Genomic DNA, 13,947 nt, shown 5'->3' on the forward strand with positions numbered 1-13,947 from the left:
TTTGGAATTTTTGTACTGTTTTCCAGTACACTATATGGTAAAATCAATAGTCCCGTTCAAAAGTACAATTTGTTCTGCAAAAAAAACAAGCCCTCACATGGCCATATTGACAGAAAAATAAAAAAGTAATGGCTCTGGGAAGTAGGGGAGTGAAAAACGCAAAAAAAAAAAAAAAAACACATTGGTAAAGGGTTTAAAGCACCATAGTTGAATTGAGTAAACTCTGTAGGGTAAGTGCACACTATCTGCTTCAAAATACACTTGAAATAAAAACTCCAAGTGAATCTAGACATCGAACAAGCCTTTCTTTCACAAATTTTAGTAGAGGCAGACAACATGGTGAGGAGCTAGATTTTATAAACATGTAGCAATGGAGGTGAATGAATTACCTAAATTTAAAGGGGTTGTCCAGATGTGCCATGAAAGTCTGCAGTCACTCTACAGTATGTATCTGCAGACTTGTGATTCCTCCCAGCACACTGTCAGGATTCTCCGATGCCGGCGGTGAGCCCGAGCAGTCATGTGACCCCTAGGTATGTGCTATGCGTACTTCCTGCCACATTCCATTAGATGTGCTGGTCTCGCTCAATTTATGGTGTTCACTGTGAAGATTTACAAGTTTGTAGTCTCATAGAGTGATCATAGACTTTCATGCCAAACATGGACAATGATTTAGCGGTCTGTCCCAATATTTTGGCCATATACTGTAGATAAGATCCATATCATAAGGTTTTTCTTGCTTGATTTTTCATACATAAAATATTTATTTTTTATATGTTTAGATAAATACACTATATGGTGAATAATATTGGACACAAGTCTTTGCCAGTGAATTCAGGTTTTTCATTTAGGCTCATTATCCCCGGTGTATAAAATCCAGCCCCCAGCCTTTAGATGAAGGTTTTCTCCTTCTATCTATACATCGGTATTGTTACAGAACCCCCAGCACCAAGAATATGTTATGCAGTATATATTATGTATAATAGATTCCATGTGAAATGCATCAGTCCACAGGCTGTGCCCCTGGGCAGAGAGGACACGATATCCCCATTCTGTCCTCCCCCACCTTTGTAATTCCCACAGTAAATATCAGCAGGCTCCAGCCCCCTGTGGCTATTGTAATGTATGTCTGGCCTGCTTTTTCTATTGGCCTGCCCTGTGTATCTGTGTTATATATTCTGTGTGCTGTGAATAAAGTGTGTTCTTTTAGACTGGAAATACGTGGAGTAGCAGTCAGCTTTTATATGCTCTCACGTAATCAAGGAATTCCAGCCAGCGTCCTTCATTCAGAATCCAGCAAAAGCAGAGTGGACCTCCTGAAACACGGGGGGTGCTGAAAGATGTACTACAGCATGGTAGACCCCATTACACTGGTGGCAGACAGCGGGATATGATACATCTACAGGAGGAAAGGAATGAATGGAAGACAACTACCAGAAGTTAAAGAGGACTACATTAAAAGATCTGGTGGAAGCCCGAGGGTTAATCGCCAGCAACAAAACAAAAGCGGATTTGATAGCAGCCATCATGGAACATGACAGTGCAGCGCCCCCAATGTGAACGTGGAGGAGACTGAATTCCAGAGGGAGGTAAAGAACAGACTGGCGTTCTATGGCCCAAACCCTGCAGTAGAGATCATACAAGAGGTGATGGCTGATGTGCGTACTGATCTGAAGGAAGAGATGGCCGAGTGGACCAGGATAGAGCTAACCAAGATGGAGATGGCAGAGCGGACCAAAGTGGAGCTGGCCAAGATGGAGATGGCAGAGCGGAGAGAGGAGAGTCAGCGAGCAAGGGGAGCTCTGGCCTCCGCCCAGGTACCTTCAACAGTAAGCCACAAAAAGATCCAGTATAATGCCTTCTGACAGTTGGGGGAGGCAGAGGAAGACATTGATGGCTTTCTGCAGGACTTTGAGCGGCAGTGTGCCCTTCATCAAGTGAAGCCGGAGGAACGGGTTCAGATTCTGGCCAGCAAGCTGACAGGCCGGGCAGCGGACGCCTATCGCACGGTACCAGATGAGGACTGTATGGGCTATGAGCGGATCAAAGAAGTGATCTTAGCCCGGTATGCGCTGACACCAGAGGCATACTGCCAAAAGTTCCGCGGACTTGTAAAATGAGTAACCGATACCCACGCTGAATGGGCCTGTAAATTACGGTGGTCACTGCTACAGTGGGGACAAGGGAGCCAAGCAACCACCAAGGAGGACGTCCTCCAGCTCTTCTTGTTAGAACGATTCTTTAATGGACTAAACCCCGAGACACAGGAAAGGTTCGGGACAGGCGACCAATGACTCTTGAGGAAGCCGCTCGTCTGGCCGATGAACATCATGACGCCAGAAGGCCTCAGTTGTCCGGATCAAAGATGGTCACTAGGGGTCCGCCCATGGACCTGGAGGGCCCCAAACCACCGAAGATTGTAGGGGGACCAGCTAGAAACCCGGCCTACCACAGTTCCCCTGGGGTGCGATGCCACACCTGCCGTCAGCTGGGCCACCTGCAAAGACAATGTCCCAACCGGACTCAGCATACCCAGTGGCCAAAGGCGGGAACAGCTACCTTCCGCCGGGCCGCTGTACATTGCTACCAAGGCGAAGCTGACCCGGCATTGGGGGCTACAACTAACCAAGGGGTGGAAGACATGGAGGAAATGCTGCATGAAGTAGACCCCGTGCAGGCAGCCCGGGCAGATAATCAACAACAGCATCGACAGGTCGTGTGGGTTAATGGGAAACGCATGCAAGGACTAAGAGATTCCGGAGCAACTTTGACCCTTGTGAAGCCTCATCTCGTTCGGGACCAAGAGAAGACGGACCGGACAGTGGCAGTCCGTGTAGCAGGGGGAGCCATACATCGACTACCCACTGCCAGGATTCACCTGAACTGGGGAGCTAAGGCCCCTTCACATTAAGCGACGCTGCAGCGATGCTGACAACGATCCGGATCGCTGCAGCGTCGCTGTTTGGTCGCTGGAGAGCTGTCACACAGACAGCTCTCCAGCGACCAACGATGCCGGTAACCAGGGTAAACATCGGGTAACTAAGCGCTTAGTAACCCGATGTTTACCCTGGTTACCATCCTAAAAGTAAAAAAAAAAACAGTACATACTTACCTACAGCCGTCTGTCCTCCAGCGCTGTGTTCTGCACTCCTCCTGTACTGTCTGTGAGCACAGCGGCCGGAAAGCAGAGCGGTGACGTCACCGCTCTGCTTTCCGGCTGACCGACGCTCACAGTCAGTGCAGGAGGAGAGCAGAGCACAGCGCCGGGGACAAACGGCTGTAGGTAAGTATGTACTGTTTGTTTTTTTTTACTTTTAGGATGGTAACCAGGGTAAACAACGGGTTACTAAGCGCGGCTCTGCGCTTAGTTACCCGATGTTTACCCTGGTTACCAGTGAAGACATCGCTGGATCGGTGTCACACACGCCGATCCAGCGATGTCTCCAGGGAGTCCAGCGACGAAATAAAGTTCTGGACTTTATTCAGCGACCAACGATCTCCCAGCAGGGGCCTGATCGTTGGTCGCTGTCACACATAACGATTTCATTAACGATATCGTTGCTACGTCACAAAAAGCAACGATATCGTTAACAATATCGTTATGTGTGAAGGTACCTTAAAGGATGGCCTTGTTGAGGTCGGCTTGATGGAGGATTTGCCTGCAGACGTTTTCCTGGGAAATGACTTGGGGCCCATGTTGTCTGCCTTCTCGGTTGCCCCTCTGGCTGAGACATATCCTGTGACCACCCGGAGACAAGCTCGAGCTGCGGAGGCGGAATCACACTCAGAGGAGGCCCAGGTAAGACATCCCAGCCCTACACGTATTCCCATAGCCAGACACATTTCTTGGGCCACCCCAGATGAATTTAAGAGGGAGTTACTTGAAGATCCTTCTTTGGAGGGATATCGTGGGAAGGCACAGGAGGGGAGAGGGGTACTGGAAGGGGAACAGTTTATATGGAAGCAGGGACTCCTCTACCGGATCACAGAGCAGCACCACAGAGGGACAAGCCCCACTATAAAATGACAGCTGGTAGTTCCCAAGAAGTATAGGCAGGAGTTACTGCGAATCTCTCATGACATACCCTTGGCCGGGCACTCCGGCGTCAGTCGCCCCAGGCGTCATCTGACACAAAACTTCTTTTGGCCGGCGGTAACCTATGATGTTCGTCAATACTGCCAGACCTGTGACAGTTGCCAGCGCATTGGCAAGAGGGGAGATCGATGAAAGGCCAAATTATGCCCCCTCCCCATTGTGGAGGAACCATTTAGCCGAGTAGCGGTCAATCTGATAGGGCCGTTAGCCAAACCCAGTCCGTCAAGGAAAAGGTATATATTGACAGTGGTAGATTATGCCACACGGTATCCAGAGGCGGTTGCGTTACCTAATATACTGGCAGAGACAGTGGCGGCTGCCCTGCTCCAGGTTTTCTCACGGGTTGGATTTCCCCGGGAGATTATCTCAGACCAGGGTACCCAGTTTACAGCAGAGGTGACCAACCAACTGTGGAAGCTGTGCGGCGTAAAGTCCATTAGAAGCGCCCCGTACCACCCGCAAACCAGTGGGTTGTGTGAACGCTTTAACGGGACGCTAAAACAGCTCATTGGGACTTTTACCAGGACCTACAGGGACTGGGAGAAATTCTTGCCTCACCTCCTGTTTGCCTATCGAGAGGTGCCCCAAGAATTCACGGGGTCCTCCCCGTTCGAACTGGTATAAGGGAGACTGGTAAGGGGACCCCTAGACTTAGTGCTAGAACACTGGGAAGGGGAGGGCATCATAGAAGGGGTACCTATTGTACCCTATGTGCTGAAATTCCGGGACCGCCTACAGGAGCTGACCCAGGCTGTACGTGGGAACATGCAGGTGGCCCAGCGGCGCCAGCGCGTATGGTACGATCGGAGGGCCAGAGAGCGCACCTTGGAAATAGGGCAGAAGGTCCTGGTGTTAGAGCCCACTAGGCAGAACAAGTTCCAAGCTGCATGGCAGGGGCCCTACCAGGTAGTGGGGAAAATAGCCGACACCACCTACAATGTTGCCGATTGTGACGACCCCAGGGTTATCCGCATATTCCACGTGAATATGCTGAAGCCCTATCGGGAGCGCCCTGAAGAGGTAGTGGCCATCTGTGCACCTGAAGCAGAGGATTTAGCCGGACTTCCCTTGCCTGATGTCTTAGGGGAGAGGACTCAGTCTAAAACATGGGACCAGGTACACCGGGGTAAAGACTGGGGTAAAGACTTAGGTCCCCGGGAGAGACAGCAGGCGGAGGAGTTGTTGAGGCAGCGACAGAGGATGTTTTCGGAAAAACCCGGGTACACTCACCTGGCACAACACAAGGTTGAGACCCAGGATCAGACCCCCCTGTGACAACCCCCCTTCCGCGTCCCTGAGTCTGTACGAGAAGGGATGCGACAAGAGATACAAGAGATGTTGCGTTTAGGGGTAATTGAAGAGTCGGATAGTCCCTGGGCATCCCCCGTAGTGTTAGTGCCCAAGAAGGATGGGGCTACACGGTTTTGTGTAGACTATCGTAAGCTCAATGAGAAAACAGTGACGGATGCGTATCCCATGCTGCGTGTGGATGACTTGTTAGAGCGGCTGACGGGGGCAAAGTATTTGACCACCATCGATCTATGCAAAGGCTACTGGCAGATTCCCCTTAGTCCTGATGCTATTCCCAAGTTGGCATTTGTCACCCTGTTTGGCTTATTCCAGTTTCGAGTTATGCCATTCGGGATGAAGACTGCCCCCGTGACCTTCCAGAGGCTGGCTGACCGGCTTCTGGATGGTCTCCAGGACTATGCGTGTGCCTACCTAGATGACATCGCCATCTACAGCGCGACATGGGAAGAGCCTCTAAATCACCTAGAGACAGTATTAGACAGGATCCACAAGGCTGGAATCACCCTGAACCCAAACAAGTGTCACGTGGGCAAAGCAGAGGTTCAGTATTTAGGGCATTGGGTGGGAAGTGGGAAACAGAGACCAGAACCAGCCAAGATTGAGGCCATAGCCAAATGGCCCACCCCACGCACTAAAACCCAGGTCATGGTGTTTCTAGGGACAGCGGGGTATTACAGGAAATTCGTTCCCAATTACAGCAGCGTGGCCAAGCCCCTCACTGATCTGACCCGTGAGAACCAACCCCGCCAGGTAACCTGGACCCCAGAGTGTGAGGAAGCCTTCTGCCAGCTAAAGGACGCCCTCACCAATACCCCTGTATTGGCCGCACCCGATCCAACTAAACGTTTCCTTGTTCACGCAGACGCTTCTATGTTTGGATTGGGGGCAGTACTGGGCCAAGTCGGGCCGGACGGCCAAGAACACCCGGTAGCTTACCTGAGTTGGAAACTACTGCCCCGTGAAGTGAGCTATGCGGCCATCGAGAAGGAGTGCCTGGCAATATTATGGGCACTCAAAAAGTTACAACCATATTTGTATGGACGAAAGTTTTCCCTCCTAACGGACCATAATCCCCTAGTCTGGCTTAATCGGGTCTCCAGTCGACAAACGGAACTTGTACCAGCCCCATAAACTTCGGTCATCCCCAAACCGATCTGTTAAGGATCAGACTGTGTATGCCGATCGCGTCGCTGAAAAGGGGAGCCGTGTTACAGAAAGCACGAAGAATATGTTATGCAGTATATATTATGTATAAAAGGTTCCATGTGAAATGCATCAGTCCACAGGCTGCGCCCCTGGGCAGAGAGGACACGATATCCCCCTTCTGTCCTCCCCCACCTTTGTAATTCCCACAGTAAATATCAGCAGGCTCCGGCCCCCTGCGGCTATTGTAATGTGTGTCTGGCCTGCTTTTTCTATTGGCCTGCCCTGTGTATCTGTGTTATATATTCTGTATGCTGTGAATAAAGTGTGTTCTTTTAGACTGGAAATATAGCTTTTATATGCTCTCACGTAATCAAGGAATTCCAGCCAGCGTCCTTCATTCAGAATCCAGCAAAAGCAGAGTGGACCTCCTGAAACACGGGGGGTGCTGAAAGAGGTACTACAGCACAGTAGACCCCGTTACAGGTATGATTATTATATAACTACTAGATGGTGGCCCGATTCTGACGCATCGGGTATTCTAGAATGTGCATGTCCACGTAGTATATTGCCCAGCCACGTAGTATATTGCCCAGTCACGTAGTATATTGCCCAGTCACGTAGTATATTGCCCAGCCACATAGTATATTGCCCAGCCACGTAGTATATTGCCCAACCACGTAGTATATTGCGCAGCCACGTAGTATATTGCCCAGTGACGTAGTATATTGGCCAGCCACATAGTATATTGCCCAGCTACGTAGTACATTGCCCAGTGATGTAGTATATTTCACAGCGACGTAGTATACAGCACAGAGCCACGTAGTATATTGCCCAGCCACGTAGTATATTGCCCAGTGACGTAGTATATTGCTCAGTCACGTAGTATAGTGCCCAGTGACGTAGTATATTGCCCAGTCACGTAGCATATTGCACAGCCCACGTAGTATATTGCCCAGTCACGTAGTATATTGCCCAGCCACGTAGTACATTGCACAGTGACGTAGTATATAGCACAGAGCCACGTAGTATATTGCACAGCCACGTAGTATACAGCACAGAGGTACGTAGTATATTGCCCAGCCACGTAGTATATTGCACAGCGACGTAGTATATTGCCCAGTGACGTAGTATATTGCCCAGTGAGGTAGTATATTCCCCAGCCACGTAGCATATTGCCCAGCCACGTAGTATATTGCCCAGTCACGTAGTATATTGCCCAGCCACGTATGTCACAGGTTAAAAAATAAACATACCTTACTCACCTTCGGATCCGAGGGCCCATTGTAGTTCTAACATACTCACCTTTGGATCTGGTGCAGGCGATGAGCGCGCGGCTGCCGCCATCTTCCGTTCCCAGGATGCATTGCGAAATTACCCAGATGACTTAGCGGTCTTACGAGGCCGCTAAGTCTTCTGGGTAATTTCGCAATGCATCGCCGGGAACGGAAGATGGCGGCCGTTTCTGTGGACAACGGAGGGTGACTATAGCAGGTTTTTTGTTTTGTTATTATTTTTAACATTAGATTTTTTACTATTGATGCCGCATAGGCAGTATCAATAGTAAAAAGTTGAGAACACACAGGGTTAATAGCGGCGGTAACGGAGTGCGTTACCCGCGGCATAGCGCGGTCCGTTACCGCCGGCATTAACCTTGTGTTAGCGGTGGCTGGAGGGGAGTATGCGGGCGCCGGGCAGTGACTGCGGGGAGTAAGGAGCGGCCATTTTCTTCCGGACTGTGCCCGGCGCTGATTGGTCGTGGCTTTTTTTCCGCGACCAATCAGCGACTTGGATTTCCTTGACAGACAGAGGCCGCGACCAATGAATATCTGTGACAGAAAGACGGAAGTGACCCTTAGACAATTATATAGTAGATTATATATGATAAGTAGTGATGAGCGAATGTACTCGTTGCTCGGGTGGTCTCCAAGTATTTATGACTGCTCGGAGATTTAGTTTTTATTGCCACAGCTGGATGATTCACAGCTATTAGCCAGCTTGATTATATGTGGGGATTCCCTAGCAATCAGGCAACCCCTCAGCCTGTACTCAGCCTGGCTAATAGCTGTAAATCATTCAGCTGCCGTGAAGAAAACTAAATCTCCGATCACTAACAAATACTCGGAGACCACCCGAGCGTGCTCGGGAAAACCCGAGCAACGAGTATACTCGCTCATCACTTAATGTTAAGCTTTTCTATGTATGGTTTTTCACAGGTATGATCCGTATAGTAAGATTTTTTCACGGGAATACTACGATCACAGCACCATGCAAAAAAATCGAGGTGATGCCATTTCATCTGCTACTGGAGCGAAAACATGGGGCCTAATTCTTGGTACATTGGGGAGGCAAGGATCCCCCAAAATACTGGAGGTAACAACTTTCCTGGTTCTCTGCTATTAATCAGTTACGTCTCTCCTTCATTATTCATCCAGTCATTATGCACACACCTGTCTTTGCCTCTTTAAGATGCTCAGTATTCATCTTTTTTAAATGTGGTTTCTCATTAATTAAAAATCGCTGGAGGATTTGACACTGAAGTATGTGATGATGACTGAAGTTGGAGAACAAGTGATCTTAAAATACTTTTTTTTAACCCTTTCACTGCCAGAGCAGAGGACATCACGTTGTTCCCCAGACCTCAATAACTGCCTAGCGGTTAAAAGCTTCTTGCAGGGACGGATCATCACTTGTGTATCCTCTCCTCCTCTTTTTCTCAACATGAACATAATCCGCTTCCATGCATCCACCTCCCCTCCTCCAGAGAGATACATTATTAGTCCTTGTTAATCTCAGCAAGGAATTTTTTTTTCTCCTCTTCTCATTTACATTTTTTCTTTGCAAATCAGGAGCGGTGGGCCATTTCACCCTCCCCTCCCCCTGTGTTTTTTCTTTTTCCTAGTCCCCCATGCAGATCATTAAACTGGACACATGCGCCCATTTTAATTAGTCTTTGCTCGGCGTGTATGCCTCTATCAGAGTGTCGGGGATGATTGGGTGCACCAGGCAGCGGAGGGGTAGAAGGTGTTATTGTGCTGGTGTCGTGCTGTGGGTTCTACGAGGGTGGAGAGCTGTGTTGATGGCGAGGTGTTCAGCATTATTGTGCGTGGCGTTCGATGAGAGGGTTCGGACTAATCTGGGCAGGAGATGATGATATTATGAGTATAGAGTCTGTGTAGGTTGATGGGTGAGTGTATTGTCTGTGTAGTTTGGGGAGGGGTGAGTATAGTGTCTGTAGGTTGGGAAGAGGGTGAGTATAGTGTCTGTAGATCGGGGAGGGGTGAGTATAGTGTCTGTGTAAATTGGAGGGTGAGTATAGTGTATGTGTAGGTTAGGGGGTGAGTATAGTGTCTGGGTAGGTTAGGGAGTGAGTATAGTGTCTGGGTAGGATTGGGGGTGAGTATAGTGTATGTATGTGTAGTTTGGGGACTGGTAAGTATGGTATCTGTGTAGGTTGGAGAGCTGAGTATAGCCTCTGTAGGTTGGGTTTGAATACAGTGTCTGTAGTTTGGGGATGGGTGAATATAATGTCTATGTAGTTTGGGTCGGGTTAGTATAGTATCTGTAGGTTGAGGAGGTGAGTATAGTGTCTGTAGGTTAGGGGGTGAGTATAGTGTATGTATGTGTAGTTTGGGGACTCGTAAGTATGGTATCTGTGTAGGTTGAAGAGGTTAGTATAGCGTCTTTAGGTTGTATTTGAATACAGTGTCTGTAGTTTGGGGATGGGTGAGTATAGTGTCTGTGGTTTGGGGACAGGTTAGTATAGTATCTGTAGGATGGGGAGGTGAGTATAGAGTTTGTGTAGGCTGGGGGTGAGTAGCGTCTGTGTAGTTTGGGGGGTGAGTATATTGTCTGTGTAGTTTGGGGGTGAGCTTAGTGTCTGTAGGATGGGGTGAGTGTATTGTCTGTGTAGTTTGGGAGGGGTGAGTATAGTGTCTGTGTAGGTTGAGGAGTGAGTATAGTTTCTGTAGGTTGATGGGTGAGTATATTGTCTGTAGTTTGGGGAGGGGTGAGTATAATGTCTGTGTAAGTTGGAGGGTGACTATAGTGTATGTGTAGGTTAGGGGGTGAGTATAGTGTCTGTGTAGGTTAGGGGTGAGTATAGTGTCTGTGTAGTTTAGGGGGTGAGTATAGTGTCTGTGTAGGTTAAGGGGTGAGTATAGTGTCTGTGTAGGTTAGGGGGTGAATATAGTGTCTGTGTAGGTTAGGGGGTGAGTATAGTGTCTGTAGGTTAGGGGTGAGTATAGTGTCTGTAGGTTAGGGGTGAGTATAGTGTCTATGTAGGTTAGGGGTGAGTATAGTGTCTGTGTAAGTTAGGGGGTGAGTATAGTGTCTGTGTAGGTTAGGGGTGAGTATAGTGTCTGTGTAGGTTAGGGGTGAGTACAGTGTCTGTGTAGGTTAGGGGGTGAGTATAGTGTCTGTGTAGGTTAGGGGGTGAGTATAGTGTCTGTGTAGGTTAGGGGGTGAGTATAGTGTCTGTGTAGGTTAGGGGTGAGTATAGTGTCTGTAGGTTAGGGGTGAGTATAGTGTATGTGTAGGTTAGGGGGTGAGTACAGTGTCTGTAGGTTAGGGGTGAGTTTAGTGTCTCGGTAGGTTAAGGAGTGAGTATAGTGTCTGGGTAGGTTAGGGTGTGAGTATAGTGTCTGGGTAGGTTAGGGGGTGAGTATAGTGTCTGGGTAGGTTAGGGGGTGAGTATAGTGTCTGTGTGGGTTAGGGTGAGTATAGTGTCTGTGTAGGTTAGGGGATGAGTATAGTGTATGTATGTGTGGTTTGGGGACTGGTAAGTATGGTATCTGTGTAGGTTGGAGAGCTGAGTATAGCCTCTGTAGGTTGGGTTTGAATACAGTGTCTGTAGTTTGGGGATGGGTGAATATAGTGTCTGTGTAGTTTGGGGACGGGTTAGTATAGTATTTGTAGGTTGGGGAGGTGAGTGTAGAGTCTGTGTAAGTTGGAGGGTGAGTATAGCGTCTGGGTAGGTTGGGGAGGTGAGTATAGCATCTGTATAGGTTGGGGATGAGTGTAGCGTCTGTGTAGCTTGGAGTGGTGAGTATAATGTCTGTAGTTTGGGAGGGTGTAGAGGGTGGTAGAGAAATAGCTGTGCCTCTGTTTGGGGAATATCATTAGGTCTGTGTGTTTTGCCGGGGTCTTTTGTTTTAGCTCCCAGCAGCACCCTGTCGCGTTCCTGCTAATGAGTATTCCTCTGTCTATCCTGTGTAAAGAGGACAGGCCTCATTAATCTATTGGCTGCAATTACAGAACCGCAATTATTATTTGCACTTCTCATTAAATGAACTTGGAATGGTTATTGTTGGTTATTTATCCATCCACTCCCATTCCGTGTGGAGAACAGAGGGGCTTAATTAACTTCCAGCCTGGGAATCAAGACAGGGTCTCCGGCAGCAGCTCAGGTAGGAGGGGAGGACGTTTGACAGGGAGTCATTGTGTAAGAAATAATCTGTCATCCTCACCCTGTCCCGCATCCCAGGTAGACAGAGATGCACATTTTCTAATAAAATACGCTCTTGTCTGTCTGATGTGTATAAAATAATAGTCATACAAGATCCATCTGCATTAACTGCTTACTCACCGGCGGTCAGGTCTGCTGCGTTGTGCATCGGCGGCTGTGAACCCTTAACAACATTAGTACTAGAGACTCAAGTGAGCTCAGGCGACACTAACACAAAGGGAAACCAAGGTGAATGGACGTCTGGCAGAGGCCTGAAGGGGAAACTAAATAAAAAATGTGCTAAAATACAATTCTCTCTCTGACGAAAATCAAATGACTTTCCCTCTAAAGTTATGCGGAACAACACTGGCAGGGCGGGCTTTGCGCTCAAGTTACCAACCTTATTATTTTTTTTAATCGAAATTAATTTTTTCACCGTGCCGTCATTAGAGTTATTTACCGGGCACCACAATCACATCCCGGCACAAAGACCATAATGGTGCCTGATTGACTCCAGAGCCAGCCCACGTGCCCGCGGCAACATGTGTTTGTATAATCAATACAGTCAATATGATGGACATCTGTGTGGTGGTCAATAGACAAAACTTGCTTTATTTACCGGCAGAATGCAAATTATTAACCCCTTCATGATGTGTTATTTTTCTGTGGTCTAATAGAAAAAAGTTTTGTTTTTTTTGTCATTTTGTTTTTTCACTGAAGATGTTGTAAATATGTTGAGGTATTTGTTTATTATTATTATTATTGTTTATTATTATTTATTTTACTCACATTTATAGATCCATTAACTCCACAGCACTTTGCAGACATTATCATCACTGTCCCCATTGGGACTGACAATCTGCATTCCCTATCAGAATATCTTTGGAGTGTGGGAGGAAACCGGAGGAAACCCACGCCAACACGGGGAGAACCTACAAACTCCTTGCAGATGTTGTCCTTGGTGGGATTTGATCCCACAACACTGTAATGTGTCACAGGGAGGTAGACATGGGCAAGGTATTAATATCTCTTGCGCCCCGGCATGTTACATGAAGGTGGGGGTCTTGGCTGGGCATGCGAACTTCTGCTATGGGGACATTACGCCTTTGCAGGCTGCTTGTTACTGATGACTTTGGTTGATCAGGATCAGATGTTTTACAATTCAGTGATGGAGACTACCAGTCAAGTATAAAGCTTTTACAAAATTATTACTTGGCGGGGATTAGCGGGTACACATCTTGATTGACGTTTTCTTCACAATACGTAGCATTTTTCACACACCGTTTCAGTTCTTTACTCTCTTGTCCTCGACCTTCACTGTTCCTTACTACTTCACCACAACCCATCTCAGTACCACAGTACAGCAAGCAAGAATCCTTTACTCAACTCACTTTTCCGTGTCTCCTTTCCTCTCTAGTTAATTATATTTCGAGTATGGTCGGTAGTGGTACTTATCTTCTTTGTCCCTGACATTGTGGAACTCCCACCTGGGCCACTCTCTTCGTCTCACTTTCTCTAGTCTGTCTTGGCCCGTTGCCTTTCTGAGATATAAACTATGGGCCGCACCTCTAGGAGTCCTTCCCCTGGACCCATCTCCAGTCGATCACTCTATTTTTCGGTTACTTCTTCCTTTCAGTTTTGGCATTTCGCTATCCTCTGTCACGGTCTCGTCTCATGTTATTGACACCCGTATCATGAGGCATTGCTACTGTCTAGACCTTAGAGCTACTTCTACAGGCACTGGACCCTATCTGATGTCCTGACAGAAAACTGTTTCTGTCCCTTCAGCTTATCCCCTCCGGTTCTGGGCTAGTGCTAAACTTAACGCTAAGTTTCCCTAACATCAACTAACACATATTACCATCATCAGTAACGCATATCAACAATTCACATTACATTTGTTCTTCCAGGGAAAACGTGGGGAATATGTCCATCTCCTTACAACCCCAGC

General features: G+C 48.0%; 1 protein-coding gene across 1 annotated transcript in view; it reads left to right on the forward strand.

The window, feature by feature from the left end:
- The window catches only part of DPH1 (diphthamide biosynthesis 1), a 378,970-nt gene that overhangs the window by 345,804 nt on the left and 19,219 nt on the right, over positions 1-13,947 (forward strand). The window contains exon 8 of the mRNA XM_069761363.1: positions 8,767-8,923. Within this exon, the coding sequence (XP_069617464.1) occupies positions 8,767-8,923 (157 nt within the window). The remainder of the gene's footprint in view (positions 1-8,766; positions 8,924-13,947) is intronic.

Source organism: Ranitomeya imitator, chromosome 3, assembly GCF_032444005.1.
Source record: "Ranitomeya imitator isolate aRanImi1 chromosome 3, aRanImi1.pri, whole genome shotgun sequence".
In the NCBI taxonomy this organism is placed as follows: Eukaryota; Metazoa; Chordata; class Amphibia; order Anura; family Dendrobatidae; genus Ranitomeya; species Ranitomeya imitator.